The following is a 22495-nucleotide window of genomic DNA, read 5'->3' as shown; positions in this document are numbered from 1 at the left end:
TTGCATAATGTTGATGATGTTCTGCTTTCATGGTTTGTGGTGTTTAACTAGTGTTTTTATTTGGACTTGAAGTGTTTGAGATTTTGCTTGAAGTTATGCACCTTAAATTATAGACTAATTATTTGGGAGGTTTTATATGCCTGAGTTAGACTTCTTTAGAAGAAACCCCAGATTGGGACTTTCCCTAACAGTGTTGACACTGGACAGATTGTATGTGGTTGGATTCAAGGGTTGGGCAAGACACACACAGATCTGGCACAGTCTTTTAACAACTACTGAGCCTTTTGAATATTTAAAGGTGGGAATTATTTGGGGAAAAAAAACAAGCTTTATTTTAAAGGTACAGTGAGTTTTTTGCACTTCTCTTGTTATACAGTATTTACATTTGTTTGAATTTATTGCTGAGAAAAGGATTGGACACAAAAGAAGAGTTACTTAGTTACTGTAGCCTTTTCAGTATTATAATATTTTTAACAGGTTACTAGAAAAAGGTCAAAATAACACAATCACTCTGGATCTTATGCAATTAAGTTTTTTTGTTTTTGTATATATATATATACAGGTGCATCTCAATAAATTAGAATATCGTGGAAAAGTTCATTTATTTCAGTAATTCAACTCAAATTGTGAAACTCGTTTATTAAATAAATTCAATGCACACAGACTGAAGTAGTTTAAGTCTTTTGTTCTTTTAATTGTGATGATTTTGGCTCACATTTAACAAAAACCCACCAATTCACTATCTCAAAAAATTAGAATATGGTGACATGCCAATCAGCTAATCAACTCAAAACACCTGCTAAGGTTTCCTGAGCCTTCAAAATGGTCTCTCAGTTTGGTTCACTAGGCTACACAATCATGGGGAAGACTGCTGATCTGACAGTTGTCCAGAAGACAATCACTGACACCTTTCACAAGGAGGGTAAGCCACAAACATTCATTGCCAAAGAAGCTGGCTGTTCACAGAGTGCTGTATCCAAGCATGTTAACAGAAAGTTGAGTGGAAGGAAAAAGTGTGGAAGAAAAAGATGCACAACCAACCGAGAGAACCGCAGCCTTATGATTGTCCAGCAAAATCGATTCAAGAATTTGGGTGAACTTCACAAGGAATGGACTGAGGCTGGGGTCAAGGCATCAAGAGCCACCACACACAGACATGTCAAGGAATTTGGCTACAGTTGTCGTATTCCTCTTGTTAAGCCACTCCTGAACCACAGACAATGTCAGAGGCGTCTTACCTGGGCTAAGGAGAAGAAGAACTGGACTGTTGCCCAGTGGTCCAAAGTCCTCTTTTCAGATGAGAGCAAGTTTCATATTTCATTTGGAAACCAAGGTCCTAGAGTCTGGAGGAAGGGTGGAGAAGCTCATAGCCCAAGTTGCTTGAAGTCCAGTGTTAAGTTTCCACAGTCTGTGATGATTTGGGGTGCAATGTCATCTGCTGGTGTTGGTCCATTGTGTTTTTTGAAAACCAAAGTCACTGCACCTGTTTACCAAGAAAGTTTTGAGCACTTCATGCTTCCTTCTGCTGACCAGCTTTTTAAAGATGCTGATTTCATTTTCCAGCAGGATTTGGCACTTGCCCTCACTGCCAAAAGCACCAAAAGTTGGTTAAATGACCATGGTGTTGGTGTGCTTGACTGGCCAGCAAACTCACCAGACATGAACCCCATAGAGAATCTATGAGGTATTGTCAAGAGGAAAATGAGAAACAAGAGAACAAAAAATGCAAATGAGCTGAAGGCCACTGACAAAGAAACCTGGGCTTCCATACCACCTCAGCAGTGCCACAAACTGATCACCTCCATGCCACGCCGAATTGAGGCAGTAATTAAAGCAAAAGGAGCCCTTACCAAGTATTGAGTACATATACAGTAAATGAACATACTTTCCAGAAGGCCAACAATTCACTAAAAATGTTTTTTTTATTGGTCTTATGATGTATTCTAATTTTTTGAGATAGTGAATTGGTGGGTTTTTGTTAAATGTGAGCCAAAATCATCACAATTAAAAGAACCAAAGACTTAAACTACTTCAGTCTGTGTGCATTGAATTTATTTAATAAACGAGTTTCACAATTTGAGTTGAATTACTGAAATAAATGAACTTTTCCACGACATTCTAATTTATTGAGATGCACCTGTATATATCCCTTGATTTGCACACCTGGGCAGAGGCAATATTTGCTTTCATCACACTGTAATCTGTCAATTCAAAACTAATTGTCTTCAATTTAAATTGGATTTATTCTAGCTCCACAAAATTATTACACTCAGTAAAGGACAGTTTGTTTTACTCTGTGCCCTGCTTCATTATTTTATAGATGTTTCTGATGAGTGGGCTAACACACAACCGCAGTAATGGTGTGAATTCAGGTAAATTGGGCCACTTTTGACTCATCTCAGTTACTCAAAGACTCAAAGTTACCCAATTTACCTGAATTTGCTGTGTGTGTGTGTGTGTGTGTGTGTGGGCAGGTTTAAGTGGTTTACGAGGACTTTTTTTTGTTACAAACTGGTAATTACAAGGGTATTATGATATAAATGTGGTTTATGAGGAAATTTCTAGTGTCCCCATAATTCAAATCATTTAAAAAACATACTAAACGATGTTTTATTGAAAATATAAAAATGCAGAGAGTTTTTTGTGAGGGTTAGGGGATAGAATCTATAGTTCGTACAGTATAAAAATCATTGTCTGTGGAGAGTCCTCATAATGATAGCTGCACCAACATGTGTGTGCAGTGCTCAAATTGATGGGGGGATCCTGGACCCCCCCCATAAGGCATTAGGGACCCCCCATAAGAAGTAAAAAATAGACTTAGGGGGGTCCCCAAGATACTTACATTTTAGTAAAAATAACTTTTATTCACAAGGATGCATTAAATTGATCAAAAGTGACAGTAAAGACATTTACAATGTGTGCCCAGTTGTCCTGCACTCTTGGAATAAAGCTCCCGCACCTGGTTTCATACCTAATCTCCTCTCTGTAGTATCATTACAGCCTGATAGTATTTTGCCATCCTTTTGCTAATGTTTAAGTAATAAAAAAGGTCCTTAAACAGGTCCTTTTGAAGTTACTGACTGCTCCTTTATCACTACTTTCTGAGACATTATGAAATAATTATTCCTGTGTCACTGCTAAATCTGACAGTGATACCATCCAGTGAGTCTGGAAGCCATCTGATTATTTTCTACTGTTTTTGAGACATTTCAATGTATTTTGAAGTCACATGCTTTTATGGGTCTTCAAGTGCCTTATATGTAGTCCCCTGGTATATTTGCCATAGTTGCCCTTTTGGGTCTGCTGCTTTGTCACCCTCTAAATCCAGTATTACTTGGAGTAAGCCATTTAAAAGAAGAATAGCAGCTTATCTGTCTTTGTTATATAACATTGGACTGAAAATGTATATAGTTTTTTTTATTCTTTATCAGCACATAAGATTCGAGCACTGTGTGTGTGTGTGTGTGTGAGAGAGAGAGAGAGAGAGAGAGAGAGAGCGAGAGTTATATACATGTTTCTGCTCCGTTTGATTTGATTATAAGAAGAAGAAAGCCTTTATTATTGTCACACATTATACATTTCCATATATACAGTGAAATTTGTTTTTCACATATCTCAGATAAGCTGGGGTCAGGGTGCATGGTCAGCCATGATACAGCACCCCTGGAGCAGATAGGGTCAAGGGCCTTGCTCAAGGGCCAAACAGTGGCATCTTGGCAGTGTTCGGGCTTGAACCCCCGACCTTCTGGTCAGTAACCCAGAGAGAGATCGTTTCTGACAGATTGTTTCTGACAGATCCAGCCCATAGATATTAAGTCCCGCCTTTGCAATGAAGTAAACCAAAGTTATTTTGATTTTGTCCAGTAAACAACTTTTGAGGCACTCTACATAAATAATACAAAATCTAATGTAAAATGCCTCGTGGGGACTAAATAGAACACTCTGGTGATGACTCGGTTGTGAATAGTTTTTGAACCGGTTGAATGAACTGATTTGCTAAAATGAATCGGACTTCACAACGTTTGCTACTACTAGCCTGTTCTACCACAAAAGGCGGAACATGTCCAAATACGGCTGATGGAAAAAAATTGCGACACCGGTGTAGTCACGTAAACCAGATGGCGCAGCCGAACGATATACCGTAGCAGCAACTAACAGGAACTATTTTATATAGCCTACCGAGACTTCGCCGAGTCGTACAGTTCATTAGTACACATCCCACTAAAGGTAATGGCTATTCAATATTATAAGACTGTTCTTTCAGAAATGCTGTCTAGACCATTTTATTGTTTGACAGAGTTGTGTATTTTGCGTAGATTTGACAGTTGCTACAAGGCTTAAAATAAGTGTTGATTAGCCTTACGTGTTTTGTATAGCAAATGTGACGATGTTTCCCATCACAGGAGAAAACGGAAAATGTCGCTGGGTAAAGAGAACAACGGGACATGCGAAAGGTAGGAATGATGCGAACAAAATTGTTTTATATATATATATATATATATTTTTTTTTTTTTTTTTTTTAATTTTTTTAATTTTTATTTATTTATTGTTTTCTTATACTTTATAATATCTGCATGGATTTTCTCCCCTCTCGTCTGCGAGTCAAACAATGATTAATGAATACTGTAGATTTTACGTTTGTTACGCATCCCAAAGCTTAGGATAAATGACAAGTTCAGTAAATATGGAGTATGAATGCATGCCCTTTCCATGAAACCTTAATTATACTGACAATTATCGCGTTGTGATGTGTGGTCAAAATATTGCGTTTAACGTGTTCTCCTATTATAACCAACACATATTCTGTTTCATGTGTTTGTTTAACGTCTATAATCCTTGCACAGGTCAATATATGTCAACAATCCCCATTTGGATTACATGAAAGATGACATCCTCTACCATTTTAACCTTGCAACATCCTCTCACGACTTACCAGCGATGTTCGGAGATGTCAAAGTAACATTTGCTTTCTCTTTCTCACAGTCTGTATTTTTGCCTACAGTCTTAAAATTCCTTAAAGGGATAGTTCACCCAAAAATAGTTTTAGCTTTCTCCTTATTTACTCACCCTCATGCCATCCCAGATGTGTATGACTTTCTTTCTTCTGCTAAATACAAACGAAGATTTTTAGAAGAATATTTCAGCTCTGTGAGTCCTTACAATGCAAGTGAATGGTGATCAGACGTTTGTAGCTCCACAAATTGCATAAGGGCCACATAAAAGTAATCCATGTGACTCCAGTGGTTGCATCCATATCTTCAGAAGTGATATTGTAGGTGTGGGTGAGAAACAGCTTAAAATATAAGTCCTTTTTTTTTTTTTACTTTAAATCTCCACTTTCACTTTCAGATGTAAAAAAAAAAAAAAAAAAAAAAAGGACTTCATTTTGATCTGTTTCTCATACACATCTATTATATATTTATTTATTTTCATTTTTCATTTTTTATCAGTTTGTATGTGTAGGTGGAAGTCCATGGAGGATGAAGTCTTTTACTGAATACATTGCCAAAGAATTGGGTCTTGAAGACCCAAATGCAGAATACCCAAATATCTGTGCTGGGACTGATCGCTTTGCGATGTACAAAATTGGACCTGTGCTGTCTGTCAGTGTGAGTGAGCTCAATCTCATTTACATGTAGTGTTTTTATGTATCAGTGTCCATCAAACACATGTGATTAGTTTGGCTTTGTATAGTCTTTTTTCATTGGTACATCTTTGCAACTAAAGTTTGTCTGAATATTAACATTGAATTTCTCTGTGTTCTAGCATGGCATGGGCATCCCATCAATCTCTATAATGTTGCATGAGCTTATCAAGCTCCTCTACCATGCACACTGCACTGAAGTCACAGTAGTGCGCATTGGAACGTCAGGCGGAATAGGTAAACTGCTTTTACCAATGAAATGCTTACTCAAAAGGGGCCTTCTATGCTTTCAAAATTATGCCTAACCTCACCCTGATTTGGTAAACCATGAAACTTTTTTTTCTGTGAATAATTTCCTGACTCAGAGAACTTTCACAGATGTTGAAATCGGAAATATTATAGACCTTAGCCTTACTAGCCATAACATTTCTTACATTTAAAAGTGTGCTCAGTAATTTTTTGCAAATCTCTAAACTTAAAGAAATAGTGATAACAGAATAGTAATTTTGAAAATTGTTTAAAATGATGTACACTTACATGAGATGAAGACTCTAGTCATATCAGATTTAGAAAAAAACAGGCTTTATTCTACATATGAGCAGTGCCATGTTGAAATCATATTACCATAACAATAGTAATTGTTTATCTCAATAGTCCCTTATAATTGACCCTTCGCTAAGCTTTGCCCCCTTGGTTACCGTTGCTCGCTCTGACAAGCTTTACAGAACTTACCATAAGAATGAAAGTTTTTTTTTTTTCAGTATATTCTCATGAACGGAATTGATAATATTTTACGTGGGCTGGAATCAGTGTTAATTTTTTCACAGTTTTTGTTTTAGTCATGGTTTTAGTCTTTTGACAAAAATGTCCTTTAAAATTAGTCAATATTTCGTCATCTCATATTCATTAGTTTTAGGTTGATGAAAATTACATATAATGGACAAAAAAGTGTGTTAAACTGTAACAGACCAAACTTTAATCAAATATTCAAACATTTAAGTAAAAAAATGTATAAACATATTCTCATTTAAAAATGTATCAAACATATAACTATACATAGCCTACTGTCCTTGTTGTGAAAAAAAAACTGAGCTCCTAAAATAATAATGAATAGACTGAAGTATTAGCTACTTTTTAGAAGTTAACTTACTGTACTCTGAATTATTCATGCTTTTGAGACATATTAATGTTCTGTGAAAGGATATTACATTGCGTGTAGCATGTTTCTTAAGGAAACAGTGTATTCACTACGCAAGTTACGCAACTCAAATGACGCATATTCTGACTAGAGCGTCATTTAGTTCAAGTTCACCTGTTCATTCGCTTCACTGTGCAGATGTAAGTTGTTATATTACATATATGTTTTGGATATAGGCTACTATAGTGATTAAAATCATGTATAAATAGGATGCATTTCAATGAGTGCACTTTTTAATTTAATAGGGCATTTACACACACTTGCACATTTAGTAGCGAGTTGTCTTTCACACTTTATGTCTGGCCTTTTTTAGGTTTAAAGCCAGGGACAGTGGTTGTTACTAAACAGTCATTAGATTCTATGTTCCAGCCCCGTTTTGAGCAGCATATCCTGGGCAAACCTGTGGTCAGGAGCACAGAACTCGATGGGGAACTTACAGAGGAGCTGCTTCAGTGCAGCAAAGAACTTGCAGAGTTTGAGACTGTCATTGGTAACACAATGTGCACACTTGACTTCTACGAAGGTATGGTTACATCAGATCTGACCATAAACATTTATTGTTATTACTTTAAAAAAATCAGTTGATTATGCTCTTTGAAATAAAATGGTTCTTTGGAAGTTTCCACTTCTTCTTGAGAGAATGCTACAATTGCAGTGTACATCTGAAGGCTCTGTCTTGTAACAGGTCAAGCTCGGTTGGATGGGGCCTTCTGCTCGTACACTGAAGAAGATAAACAGAGCTATCTTGCTGAAGCCTATGCTGCTGGAGTTCGTAACATTGAGATGGAGTCATCTGTGTTTGCAGCCATGTGTAAACTGAGTGATCTTCGAGGTATGCAATTATAAACACTGCAATTTTTGTTCAAGTTAATGAATAATCCTAGTACAAATCAATATATGAGAATCTGTCATAGAATTTGTGAAGTTCTATTGGTAGTTTTGGGAAATGGAACTGGGTTTTTATGCTTTTATTGCAGTTAATATGTTTGAGCAGACTGATTTTTTACACTTCTTGGAACTTGTCACAAATTAAGCCTGCTGTTGTTTTTTTGTCAGGTTGTGGAATTTATGGGTTAAGGTCATATGATAATATGAAGGAAACATTTCACTGTATTTTTCAGCTGCTGTTGTGTGTGTAACACTACTTGACAGGCAGAAAGGAGACCAGCTCACCAGCTCGCATGATGTCCTGAATAACTACCATCAGCGACCTCAGACCCTGGTTGGACATTACATCAAAAAGAAGCTGAATGCATTTAAGAAATGCTAGTTTTGCACTAGCTAGAACAGTAGTACAGTACAGTTTTGTTCAGGGCAAAGCATAAAGGTGCTCTCAGTATTTTTTGTGTATGTTATAATTAGTTATAAGGAAGTTATAATTCAGAATTGCATACTTCCATTTTACTCTTCCTATTTCTGCCATTTACAGAGATGGCAGGAATAGTAAGAGTAGTATGGTAGTATATGATTCTGAATTCAGCATAAAACATTGTTTAATAGGGTACTGATCTGATATGTGAGAACATGCTAAAAAAAAAAAATTGTCCAAAGAACTATTTGTCTTAAAAAAATTTAAATGTGGGGAAAAAAAAAATACTGAGTGCACTTTTAATAAGTAGGGAAAAAACGGCTCATATATGTTGACCGCTTATATTAAAATGACATAAGTAAACGAAATACCTTTGATTTTTTTCTACAGTTTACCACTGTATTTGCTAACATGATATACTGAAGCATTATCTTGCCGTGAATGTACCGCACTGGCTTAATTGTTTTGAAATAGTAATAGGAACAGTTTGTTCTACACTTTTAATTATTTTATGCCAGATTTTATTTACCATTATATACCATTTTATTTACCATTTTAGGGAAACATAATTTAGAAAAGTAAGAGGACTGAGCAGTTTTTTTAGCACTTTTTAAGGGGTATTTTCCAAATAATAGTAAACCTCCTGCTTTTGTTGCTGTGTCATATATGTTTGTTACAAACAAGTGTTTGTAAAATTCTACTATCAAAATCACAAATGTCTTAAATGAGTAAACACAAACTTTCTCAAGTTTGCAACATGTTTAACTTTCTAAGTATTATTTTAATTCCATAACTGAAAGTTTTATGTTGTAACATTCAGAGAAATAAAACACAAAGTTGATTTAACCATATGGTATGTTGTAGCCATATGGCAACATTTTATTTTCTTTCACTTTCTCACCTTTCAGAAAAAGCTAAAACATAATGCATTGTTGGAAATAAAAGGGCAGTCTTTAAAGTAACCAATAATATGCTGTTGACATCATAGTTAATTTTTTTCCCCCTGGGGTCCTGGAAAGACCTTAAAGCTCTTTGGGGGAGGCACCTGCTAAAGTGCTCCACAAATTGCTCTGTTAAACACATTTTGGTCTGTTGCTTCTACATCATGATTTTTTGCTGCATCTTTGATAAGTAAATTACATGTTTTTGACTGATCTACCTTAACATAGTTTTACAGAAAATGTGGCATTATCACATTTATTCAGAAATGTTTACCATATAATATACAATTGAAGTCAGAAGTTTACATACACCTTAGCCAAATACATTTAATCTCAGTTTTCACAATTCCTGACATTTAATCGTAGAAAACATTCCCTGTCTTGGGTCAGTTAGGATCACTATTTTATTTTAAGAATGTGAAATGTCAGAATAATAGTAAAGAGAATGATCTATTTCAGCTTTTATTTCTTTCAACACATTCCCAGTGGGTCAGAAGTTCACATAAACATAGTATTTGGTAGCATTGCCTTTAAAGTGTTTAACTTGGGTCAAACGTTTTAGGTAGCCTTTCACAAGCTTCTCACAATAAGATGCTGGAATTTTGGCCCAGTCCTCCAGACAGAACTGGTGTAACTGAGTCAAGTTTGATTTTCTACCAGATTGAGGTCAAGGCTTTATGATGGCCTCTCCATTATCTTGACTTGGTTGTTCTTAAGCCATTTTGCCACAACTTTGGAGGTATGCTTGTCCATTTGGAATACCCATATGCGACCGAGCTTTAACTTCATGGCTGATGTCTTGAGATGTTGCTTCAATATATCCACATAATTTTCCTTCCTCATGATGCCATCTATTTTGTGAAGAGCTCTAGTCTCTCCTGCAGCAAAGCACCCCCACAACATGATGCTGCCACCCCCATGCTTCATGGTTGGGATGGTGTTCTTCAGCTTGCAAGACTCACCCTTTTTCCTCCAAACATATGATGGACATTATGGCCAAAGAGTACAATTTTTGTTTTTTGTCAGACCAGAGGACATTTCTCCAAAAAGTAGGATCTTTGTCCCCATGTGCACTTGCAAATTGTAGTCTGGCTTTTTTTATGGTGGTTTTGGAGCAGTGGCTTCTACCTTGCTGAGCAGCCTTTCAGGTTATGTCAATATTGGACTTGTTGTACTGTGGATATAGATACTTGTCTACCTGTTTCCTCCAGCATCTTCACAAGGTCCTTTGCTGTTGTTCTGGGATTGATTTGCACTTTTCACACCAAACTACATTCATCTCTAGGAGACAGACTGCATCTCCTTCCTGAGCAGTATGATGGCTGTGTGGTCCCATGGTATTTACACGACTTGACTTGTGGAGGTCCACAGTTTTTTTTTTCTGAGGTCTTGGCTGATTTCTTTTGATTTTCAATTTTAGTTTATAATAATTAAAGAAATATTATAGGGATAGTTCACCCACAAATGAGAATTCTCTCAACATTTACTCACCCTCATGCCATCCAAGATGTGTATGATTTTTTTCTGAATACAAACTGAGATTTTTGAAGAATATCTCAGCTCTGTAGGTCCAAACAATGCAAGTGAATGGGTACCAACATGTTAAAGCTCCAAAAAGCTTATAAAGGGAGCATAAAGTAATCCATAAGACTCCAGTGGTTAAATCCATATCTTCAGAAGAAATATGATAAATGTGGGTGAGAAACAAATCAACATTTAGGTTCATTTTTGCCAAAAAGTCTCCTCCCTGCCCAGTAGGTGGCAATGTGCAGGAAGAATGCGAATCACCAAAAAAGGATGATAGTAAAAAAAGAACTTAAATATCGATCTCTTCTGAAGATATAGATGTAACCACTGGAGTCGTATGGATTACTTTAATGCTGCCTTTATGTGCTTTTTGAGATTTGAAATTTTGGTTCATATTCACTTGCATTGTAAGGACATACAGAACTGAAATATCCTTCTAAAAATCTTTGTCTTCAGCAGAACATCTTAAGTCATACACAGCTGGGATGGTATTAGATTGAGTAAATGATGAGAGTATTTTCATTTTTGGATGAACTATCCCTTTGATTTAATTCAGGGTGACATATTTTTAAAGAACAATACTAGTTATTGTCACCCTGAAGTTTTGGACCATCTCCATTCTGGTACAGATTTGCCATAAAGCAACATTTCCTTTTTTTATTATTTATTTTTTTTATTTTTTATTATTATTATTTTTATATGTTTTATTTTATTTATTTAAAGTGTAATTTCCAGTTATGTTGGGCTGGATATGAAAAAAAAAATGCTTAAAACGCCACCTTTAGTATCAACAATGTTATTGCTTAGCACATCAACCCAGTAAAGCAATTAGTTTGAACACTGTAGGCCTAATATTAAAATATGCTAAGTGAATAGTTCTTATAGGATGTGTCTGAAAACCTATTAAATTGCCTTGCTTTCGCGACACACATTTGATATTCGACATATTTAACATAGTCAACTGCTACTTTTAATTGTTTATTTATTTATTGCATTTTAGCAACGACTGCAATGATATAGTTTTAGTATTTAAGCCCACAGACGCAATGATTTTTGATGAATTGTAATAGTTACAGCTCAGTTAGATGCAGGTCAGATTTTTTTTCTCCTTGCACACGTCAGTGAAGTGCTGCCGGTTGCGCGGAGAAGATCATAACTCAGCCGCTCCCATTCCTCACATCCCTCTGCTCTCCTCATTGTGCTCTGCTGACTCAGTGCCTTAAGCATCAGCTGCTCTCAACGCCACTGACACAAACCACGACCATTGTGGAAATTAATACGCATTCTAGAAAGGATACAATGGCGAAAACAGCTATCGGTAAGCATTGCGCATTTCTTGGTTTTTGATTTTTAATCCATTGTTGCATTTGGAAATGCATGGGGGTTGAGAGTGACTAACGGAACGGACCGAGCTTTATGCCACGTCAAAACCGAGCGATGCAATCATATTTACGTAAAGCATTTTTCTTCTGTTTATTATGTTTTGGCATGGCTTGTGTTTCCAATAGAATATATGCGTATCTTACCACTTAGCCTATAGAGTCTGCAACGAAATTGACGGAGGCGTCATACAAAGATGCGTTTCACATTTTTATGGTCTTTAATAATACACAGTGAGTTTGTGAAATTCGCAAAATGTGAATTAAAATGAATAGCGTACGTATCTTTTTCAATAGTGACATTTTTGTTGGATGATTGGCGATGGCGCACCTGCTCCTGCTGCCTCACATCATAATGCAGAAAGACCGCACCCAAGAAAACAGCATCTTAACACTGCCCAGACGATACAGAGAGAAAACCCCTACAAATATCTTCATATGGAGCAGTTATATTGGAGTAACTCATATTTAACGAGTGATTCTAGCTTTATATATACTCCTAATTAGGACATTTAGATTAGCGTTTCTTTTTTCTTTTTTTTTCTTTAATGTCAGTTCCCTTGTTTATAGAAATGAAATGTGAAAGCTGGCATATAGGCTGGCATCAGATCTTATCAAGGTGACAGATTTGCTTATACCCATTTTGCCACCATTTTTACTGTTAATTAGCCTCTTTATCTACTCAAAAACCGACTAATATGGCTGATCTGAAAAATAACATATAGGCCTAGCTCAATTCATTTTCATTTGGAAGCAAATCATTTACAAACAGACCTTTTTAAATATAACAACATCAATACAACATTGATCTAGCTCTAATTTCACTGTTTAGCCTATTGAGAGGTTTTAATAAAGGTTATATAATTGTTTCTGATATTTTGTTTTTATTCCCACAGTTCAATTGACCTCTATTTGTTGTGGAGTCTGTCAGATCCATACATTTCAGGACCAGCTGGCATGGGTGGCACTGTGATTTCACTGTGATTAGAAAAAAAAAAAAAACAAGATTCGAGTAGCTTGTGAAATTATAGATGCTGTAAAGTCACCTTTCAGAATCTATCATGGGCCTGTTCTGTCAGGATTTATTGATCTCAATCTAGGACTCCTGTGCATCAGGCCAGGTTGTTGATATGGAAGAGAATGGCTAGGGAGTTGCAGGAGGTCGAATGGACGCAGACTGGGAGGCTGGCCAGCCCTGCAGCAATGGGATGCTGCACATGGTGGCCTTTGCAGCACCAGACAAATAAAGATAACAGTGTGTGGACACTGGCGGACATTTGTATATAGGTTGCTTGTCCCTGACCCCATGTCTTGGCAGAAAAATACTCCTGCATGTGAATCTGAGACCAGTTTGGAGATGTGATAGTCAAGCTTCTTATGCTTGATTGTAACTGACTGGCAACTATTGTCTTCACATAGGCTATCTGTTCTGTTTTTACCAATGTGGTACAAACTTGTTTGTTGTCTGCTAGTCTGAATTGCATCTACATTTAATTTTCTAGCTAATGGGCTGTTCAGGATGTGCTTGTAATTTGTAAAAGGCTACAGAGGGCAGGAAATGGGCAGTCATTAGTGTCCCTTCTGCATTTTTCATGAGTCTACAAGCTTCATTTGTTTGTAACTGGGTTCGTAGTCTCCATTTGTGCCACTGTTTGATGGTAATTTAAGAGTTTCCAGGTATTTTCTCTGTAGTATTTGAGCTAGTTTATTGAATTTAAATGTAAATAAGCAGAAACTATATAGTGTTGGGTAATTTAATTTCCCAAATCATAATATAATATAATATAATATAATATAATATAAATAGCAGAGCCAGTTATTCATAACTCATTTGAAGCATCATAGAGACAGCCATTCACAAAGATGAGGTTTGGATCCTGTTGTATAAAGTGAAGTACATGCAGGGTTGGGAGGGTTACTTTTGAAATGTATTCCACTACAGATTACAGAATACATGCTGTAAAATGTCATTTGTAATGTATTGTGTTAGATTACTCAAGGTCAGTAACATATTCTAAATACTTTGGATTACTTCTTCAGCACTGGTAGATTTTTTCACTTTTTTTGACTATAAAAACTCTGCCAGTACAGTAAGACAAAATACACATGTTAAAAATACATTCTCTGAAAAATATCTTTTAAAAATGTTTCTAAAACAAGGTCAATCAAATTGATCTTGTTTTAAGGATTTTTAGATATATTTACAGGAAAGCAATACAAAAATTATTATCAAGAATACGATTTTTGCCTTAATATCAAAGAAATTATGATCCAACGTGAATTTTCTTGATAAAAAAATATGATCGTGGCTGGTAACATGTGCATGTATAATGTCTAGAAATAGCATTTTATCTTAGCGTAAAGCTGACAATTTACACAAGGTTTATTTCTATTTCTTCTGCTCCAAACTTACTTCAAACTTACCTCTCTGTCTGCTCGTATGAATGTAACACATCATAAGAAAGTGTTTCACTGCTGTTCGAATGCACTTTGGAGCGCATCATTTATATGTATAAATGTTTTCCATCTGAAAGGACTAAATATTAAATGAAACAAATGACAATAAAATTCAAAGTAATCTCTTCAGTAATCAAAATACTTTTTGAATGTAACTGTATTCTAAATACCAATTATTTAAATTGTAACTGTAGTGGAATACAGTTACTTCTGTTTTGTATTTTAAATACGTAATCCCATTACAAGTATTCCGTTACTCAACAACCCTGAGTACATGGTATATCATATCCGCAAATTGAATCCCATAAAGAATTGTTGAGACCTGGCAATATAATCTAGCCTTTAAACTTCAGCATCTTTGTGCATGAGTGGATATGTGTTTACAACTAACAAGGGGCCAATTTTCTCTTGTTCCAGCATACAAGGAGAAGATGAAGGAGCTGTCCATGCTCTCGCTCATTTGCTCCTGCTTCAACCCACAGACACGCAACAACATTGTCTGTGAATTTGAAGGTACATGAGAGAACAATTCATTTTTCCCCCAAAAAATTATTTTTACTTTTATCTGAAGTCCTCTATACTATAGATAAAATAATTTTACAAGCATTTGTAACTAATATTTTATGACTATTGGTGATTTATCTTGATTATTTCATGATTATTATTTCATTATTATTAGTGGTAGTATTATGAGAATCTTAAACATGAATTTATTAAAACGTGGATTAACTGGCATGCATAAATTGAAATCTATCCCCCTGTTAGACTAGAATAGAATAGAAAAGGAGTGCAAAGTGTAAATGTTCAGTACTATATGTGTATGATGATACAATATACACAATGCAATGCAGTACAAAAGCAATACAAAACATTATATACTATACAGCACAGTACAAAATACAATACCATACAATGTACAAGATACAAAAAATGGTTATACAGTGCAAATAGACTATGGACAGGTAGGGGAGGGGATGGAAGGCCTCAGTGAAGACTGATGGATTAAGAAGCTTCTAAAGTGCTAGAATGGGTGTGCCATGTATAAAATATGGCTATTTGACATCTGTGATTGCCCTGTAGACATGGAAGTAAAGCCCATAAACAAAAGAGCCTCAGGACAGGCCTTCGAGGTGATCCTGAAACCACCCTCACCAGTGTCAGATGTGGCCCACAGCATCACCTCCCCTCCAAAGAAGAGGGATGTCTCACTGGAGGACATCCAGAAGAAGTTGGAGGCTGCAGAGGACCGCCGGAGGGTGAGTAGATCTTTTCATTTGAGCTAACTTGATTAACTTATTGTATATTAACTTATGTATTTGTTATTTATGTGTATTAACACAGGCTTTGTGTGAGGCAAAAATTTACAGTACCCCCATTTGGATTAGTATGCCCATTTGTGATTGGAAATATCTGACGTTAATGATCAACACAAAATTAAAATCCACTTAAACCTTATGAAAATGATTCTAAATACAGTATCATCTATATATTGACTTTCCTTAACAGTCACAGGAAGCTCAGGTGCTTAAATCTCTGGCTGAGAAACGTGAGCATGAAAGGGATGTGCTGCTCAAAGCCATGGAGGAGAATAGCAACTTCAGCAAGATGGCAGAGGAGAAGCTTATTCAGAAGATGGAGCAGATCAAGGAAAACCGTGAGGCCCACCTGGCAGCCATGATGGAACGTCTGCATGAGAAGGTGAGTAAAACAAACAAAGACTTTAAGGGACAGTTCTCCTAAAAAGGAAAATTATCTCATCATTTACTCACTCTCATGCCATCCCAGATGTTTATGACTTTCTTTCTTCTCCTGAACACAAACAAAGATTTTTAGAAGAATATCTCAGCTCTGTTGGTCCTTACTATGCAAGTAAATGGTGGCCAGACTATTTAAGCTCCAAAAATCACACAAAGGCAGCATAGAAGTAATCCATATGACTCTAGTGGTTAAATCCATATCTTCAGAAGCGACAAGTTAGGTGTGGGTGAGAAACAGATCAATGTTTAAGTCTTTTTTTTTTTACTATAAACCTCCACTTTCACATTCTGAAAATGAAAGTGGAGATTTATAGTAAAAAGGGATTGAAAAATGTATCTGTTTCTCACCCAAAGTGATTGCATCGCTTCAAAAGACATATATTAAATTACTGGAGTCGTATGGATTACTTTTATGCTGTCTTTATGTGATTTTTGAAGCTTGAAAGGTCTGGTCACCATTCACTTGCATTATATGGACCTACAGAGCTGAGATATTCTTCTAAAAAAATGTGTTTGTGTTCAGCAGAAGAAAGAATGTCATATACATATGGGATGGCATGAAAGCGAGTAAATAATTAGAGAATTTTAATTTTGGGGTGAACTATCCTTTTAAGATAGACTTAAAAAAAATGCTGTTTTCTCACAAGTCATTTAAGCTTCAAAGTACTGAAGACAGCTTTATCAAACAGTCTGAATAATCAGCTGGTATTTGGTCATTTTGAAGTTATTGGCATTTGCAGCAGATAACCATGCCAATAAATAGAAGTGTAAGTTCATCCTTGTGTCAGTTCTAATGATTTTGTGTGAATTTAGAGTAAATATTGTGTAAAATGAATCCTTATTTTGCTATTTTTGTTTGCAAGTTTAATTTGTTATCATATTATTGTACATTTGTATATTTCTGCATTATATCGACCATCAGCTACCCTGATCTCTAGATATCAGAAATGGCATCGGCTATCGAAAACCCCATAGTGGTTGACCACTACTTAAGACACACACTTGAGACAATATTTTCTAAGCTGATCAGTGCATGCCAATATTCTCTACTGGTGAAAAAACACAGCCTTTATTGTGTTCATAGAAGCACATTTCAGTCTTATATTATGGTGTATGTCATACTATGCATGTTTTGACCCTGTCAGGAGCGACATGCTGCAATCGTCCGCAGGAACAAGGAGCTGAGGGAAGAGCTAATAGCGTGAAGTTCTCCTCCTCACATCCATCATCAGCCAACCTGTCATTCTATCCTGCTCATGCACACTCACACACAAACCCTGGGAAAAACCAATCAAAAGCGACTAGTATCACACTCATATACTGTTTGAACGGTCTTGCTTGATTTCATAGAGTAATGGGAAGACACAAGTATTATTTTGTAAATACCTCTTTTTTTATCTATCTGTCTATCTATGTACTATCTATCTATCTATCTATCTATCTATCTGTCTATCTACCTATCTATCAGATTGAATAATAACAAATCAAAAGTATCACATCTACGTGATACAGTATCACTATGTTAATTATTTGATTATTATTTGTCAGTTTACCAGTTTATTGGTTCCGGCACGTCTGATTTGATCATGTGAAAGGTGTTGATGTTGTGAGTAAGCTGCTTGCTTATGTTTGCAGTGTTAAATGATGTAAAGTTTGGTGTAATTGTGAAGAATGCAACAAGCTTCAGTGCTCAGACCCCAGATAAGGGTTTACCTTTTAAAGTCAAAAATGCCAACATACCCAGACTCATGAATATATAGTGGACTTAAGTTTATATACAGCATGATCAAGACATATACACTTTTTCCTGAACAAATAGCTTGAAATATGAGTACTGAAAGAAATAAAACATGTTAATAGTGACTCATTCGTAAACTACATTTCATATGTATGTTAGTTTCTTTGTTTTAATATCCTCTATAAAATTAAATATCACTCTTGTAAAATGTTATGAACATCTGCATGTTGACATCTGCAAATCTACTCTTTCATTGGCTGACTCAGCAACCTTTTTGTACTTTCTGGACTAAATAGCTTGCATTATGATTGTAATGAAAAATAGCCAGCCAGTTCCTGTACCCAGATTTCTCTTTTTGTTGCCTTGACTCACATCCACACATTGATTCAAGCCATCGGCACTCAAGGCTGATGTTTGTCATCTCTCTCTAGCAGGAGTAGACGTCTTCATTAGTACAGTGGTGTAATTAAGGGAGTTGTATCTCCCCAAATGTTTTATCATCTGTCTGGCTTGATACATTTGGTAACATCTTTACCAGCTGAATGTATCCTCATATACTCCTAAATACAGCCTTTGACGTGTGACTATTTTCTATTTTGTTTATTTTGGTGCAATGAGTGTGTGTGGCCATGTTAGGTTGACCAAGAATTTGTGTCCTTTCTTTCTGGAAGTGAAGTGATAGGCAGATGCAGATTATGCACTGAATGATTATGATTTTGTTTTTCAAATCATTGTCTCCTCTATAAATATGCTTGAAGTGTCTGCGGCTGCCAAATTGTCTTTCCCCCTCTCTCATTTCTCTGTGTGTAAACTTTGGTGAAAATAAAGGTTTGGGGTTCTGTGAACGTGCCTTTTTTACAGTAATGATGCTTCCATATGGTATTGCTGCACATTACCAGCAGATGACAGTAAACCCCTAATGGCTAAGTAAAATTGCTGTGAACAGAATAAGGTCAGAATTTGCTCAGGGCAAAAATGTCACCAATAATGCCCCCGAAATTCAAAATGTGGGGGCAAAAAATGCCCTTGTAGTATAACATCTGATATAGTTCTTAATATTCTATTATAGTCCTAATTATATATGTTATGGCATAAAACATAAATTAATGTTGATTTAATTCTGAGGGTAAGAGGTAATCATTCTCAATTCTGAGCATTTATAAAAATTAATTAAATTAAATTAAATTAAATTGAAGTATTTGACATAAAAGGATGAGGCACAGCTTATATTTTGAATGGTTAGACAAACATATGCACTCACAAAGGTATAAAAAGCCACTGAAAATCAAATCAGGGGCAAATATTTCCCTTAATGTAAAAGTGAATTTCTGACATTGGAATAAGGCCTTACCATAGAAACAGAATAAGGATTAGGACATAGGGTTCATTACCTAAGAGAGAATGTTACCAAATATATTTTCCTTTTCCCCAAGTTACAGTTTGCAGGGAAGAAGCCATTTAGGGTTTCCTGCTGGTTGTATCGTTTTATATTTGTAATATAAGTGATGCAATAATCATACAATATTTTATTCACAAGTGCAGTGTTCTGTTGGATATAAACAAAAATAAGCAAAAATATGCTTGGATTGTCACATACAAGCGGAAAATGATTATTTAAAAAAACCTTTTTTGAAAACAAATTGCTTTTGATTATTCAAGAGAGCAATTACAGTACAACAATGTGAGTAAAATATAGGCCTATCAGGTTGCTTGCTATGACATTGTTTCAGCTTAGTTAAGAATATACAGTGGCAAGAAAAATTATGTGGACCCTTTGGAATAACCTGCATTTATGAATAAATTTGTCTTAAAATCAGATTTGATCTTCATCTAAGTTATAGTAATGAAAAAACATATTGTATTGTTCTTGTACATATTGAATACATCATTCAAACATTTACAGTGTAGGTTAGACAAAGTATGTGAACCCCCAGGCTAATGACATAAACAATAGATAATTAGAGAATGGAGTTGGCAAACCTGGCATCCAATTAATTAAACGAGATTGGAGGTTTGGGTTAGAGTTACTTTGACTTATAAAAAGCACTCAAACATTTTGAGTTTGCTATTCACAAGAAGCATCTGCTGACGTGGACCAGAATTGTTGCTCTGCATAAAGCTGGAAAGGATTACAAAGATATCTCAAAGAGCTTAAATATTCATCTGTCCACAGTTAGACAAATAGTCTATAAAATGGAGACAATTTAGTACTGTGGCTACTCTCACTAGAGGTGGCCGTCAAGTCAAAATGACTCAAAGGGCACACCGCAGAATGCTCAGTGAGGTAAAAAAGAACCCTATAGGGACAGCCAAAGACTTAAAGGAATCACTGGAACTGGTTAACATCTCTGTTCTTGAGTCTACTGTATGGATAACATTAAACAGGCATGGTGTCCATGGCAGGACAGGACACCATGAAGGAAGCCACTGCTTTCCAACAAAAACATTGCTGCACGCCTGAAGTTTGTCAAAGACCACCTTGACACTCCACAATGCACAATGCACAATGCACAATGGACTGATGAAACTAAGGTTGAATTGTTTGGGAAGAACACACTATGTATGACGCAAAAAGGGCACCACATAGCAACATGAAAACATCATCCTAACGGTGAAGTACAGTGGAGGGAGCATCATGATTTGGGGCTGCTTTGCTGTTTCAGAGCCTGGACTGCTTGCAATCTTTGAGGGAAAAATGAATTCCCAAGTTCATCAAGATATCCTACAGGATAATGTCAGGGTGGCTGTGTGCCAGCTGAAGCTCAGTAAAAGTTGGGTGATGCAGCAGGACAATGACCCTAAACATTGAAGTAAATCACTACAGAATGGCTTCAAAAAAAGAAAATCCACTGTGGCATGGGGAGCGTGGTCATGTGTCGGTCTGCGGGAGAGAGCGGTAAGGCTCGTCACCTGGTTCATAATTATCTCCAACACCTGTCTCTCATTATAGTGATGGTGGAGGGAGACTTAAAAGGCACGCCAGAGCATCAGAGAGGGAGAGAGTGACCAGAAAGCAACAGCAGTCAGAGCTTCTGAGAGTGTGACATTTATGTTTATAATGATGGTTACCGTCGTATGTGTGTGTGAAAAACAGCATATTAAAGAGACTTACCTTTAATCTGATTCGTTGTCTCTTGACTCCTACATTGCCCAAACTAAGAGATCTACTACAGTGGTGGTGAGAACCCGGCTTTGGAGGAGAACGCTGTTATTCACCGCTGGGCGAAGTCTTCAAGACCCTCACCAGTATCCAGCAGTCCCAACACCATGCCTTCATGGAGGTACGCCAGGAGCAGGAACAACGCTTCCAAGTCCTGCTCCAGGCACAAGCAGAGGACTGGCAGGTGCTCCGGAGCCTGATCACCAGGGAGGGGGCTGGCGCTTCGACCTCCTCGGAGCCCGTCCCACTGGTGGCCCTTACAAAAATGGGGGCAAACGACGATCCGGAGGCCTTCCTCGACTTCATTGAGAAAACCTTGGAGGTTTGGAGGTGGCCTTCTGATCAGTGGGTGGCCCGCCTGTTGCCCCTGCTCTCCGGGTAGGTGCAGCCGGCGGCACAACAACTCCCCGCCGCCAGCCTCCTGGATTACAGTCACCTGAAGAAGGCCATCCAGCAACGGGTTGGCCGCTCATTGAGCTTCGGGAAGGACGGCCGCCCGTTCGCTTTTGCGCAGCAGCTCCGTGATGCCTGCCGGAAATGGCTGCTGGTGGGGGGAACCTGCGGCGTCGTGGAAGTGGTCGATCTGGTGTTACTGGAGCAGTTCGTCTCCCAAACCCCCCCGAGGCATGTCTTGGGTGGGTCCAGTGCCACTGCCCGGTGTCGTTGGAGGAAGCCGTCCAGCTGGCAGACGACTACATGGCGGCGTTCCTAGGAGGCGGCGAAGCAGTCTCTACTCTCTCTTCTCTCTCTTCTCTCTCTCCACCCCCTGTGCCTCATGATCCCTCCCCCCCGTTCCCCTCACTACCACCCAGTTTCCGGCTCCTCAGAGTTGGGGAGGCCCGCCCAAGCCCCACCCCCAGTCCAGAGGACCCTTCCCCTTTTCCGTCTCTCCTACCACTATCTCCTCCAGGTTGGCGAGACCACCCCCACAAGTGCGGAAGGAAGACCTGGGCCGGTCTGCTGGAGCTGCGGGGAAACTGGACACAGCCAGGAGCAGTGTCCAGTAATGAAGGTGGGGACACTGGTCCGGATCCCCGACACTCCACAGGCTTTTACCGATCGGGCAGGGGTGTATCGTATACCGGTAAGGGTAAAAGGGGATACACATCAAGCTTTGGTGGATACAGGTTGTTCTCAAACCTCGATCCACCAACGTTTGGCGGGGCATTGGATAAAAATAAACTGGTGAGGGTGAGGTGTGTGCATGGTGACATTCACAGGTACCCGGTGGTTACCATTGAGATACGATTCAGGGGAAAAAGGCATAGAGTCGAGGCCACGGTTAATCCCTGCCTCACCCATCCACTAATTCTGGGAACCAATTGGCCCAGTTATAAAAATCTATTGAGGGTAATATGTGTGCATGGGTCCTGCAAAGTAGTGGT

General features: G+C 37.5%; 2 protein-coding genes across 4 annotated transcripts; both read left to right on the top strand.

The window, feature by feature from the left end:
* The first annotated feature begins 4082 nt into the window (after positions 1-4082).
* LOC127454252 (uridine phosphorylase 1-like) lies at positions 4083-9002 on the top strand. Of its 3 annotated transcripts, none has more exons than XM_051721322.1 (8): positions 4083-4227; positions 4404-4454; positions 4845-4956; positions 5451-5609; positions 5767-5881; positions 7156-7365; positions 7528-7674; positions 7999-9002. In XM_051721322.1, exons 2-8 carry the CDS (start codon positions 4417-4419, stop codon positions 8025-8027), a joined length of 810 nt encoding a protein of 269 aa, XP_051577282.1. In that variant the 5' UTR covers positions 4083-4227; positions 4404-4416; the 3' UTR covers positions 8028-9002. The 3 variants fall into 3 exon arrangements, with proteins under 3 accessions (XP_051577282.1, XP_051577281.1, XP_051577280.1); XM_051721321.1 differs by having other exon boundaries at positions 4087-4227; positions 7198-7365; positions 7964-9002; XM_051721320.1 differs by having other exon boundaries at positions 4091-4227; positions 7964-9002.
* A 2756-nt stretch (positions 9003-11758) lies between these two features.
* On the top strand, positions 11759-18795 carry stmn2a (stathmin 2a). Its single transcript, XM_051721323.1, has 5 exons — positions 11759-11937; positions 14873-14968; positions 15536-15711; positions 15962-16153; positions 17358-18795. The coding sequence occupies exons 1-5, from the start codon at positions 11919-11921 to the stop codon at positions 17415-17417; spliced, it is 543 nt and encodes a 180-aa protein (XP_051577283.1). The 5' UTR covers positions 11759-11918; the 3' UTR covers positions 17418-18795.
* Positions 18796-22495: the final 3700 nt, after the last annotated feature.

This window comes from Myxocyprinus asiaticus, chromosome 16 (assembly GCF_019703515.2).
Source record: "Myxocyprinus asiaticus isolate MX2 ecotype Aquarium Trade chromosome 16, UBuf_Myxa_2, whole genome shotgun sequence".
NCBI classification, from domain to species: domain Eukaryota; kingdom Metazoa; phylum Chordata; class Actinopteri; order Cypriniformes; family Catostomidae; genus Myxocyprinus; species Myxocyprinus asiaticus.
This window is presented reverse-complemented; position numbering and strand designations above follow the sequence as displayed.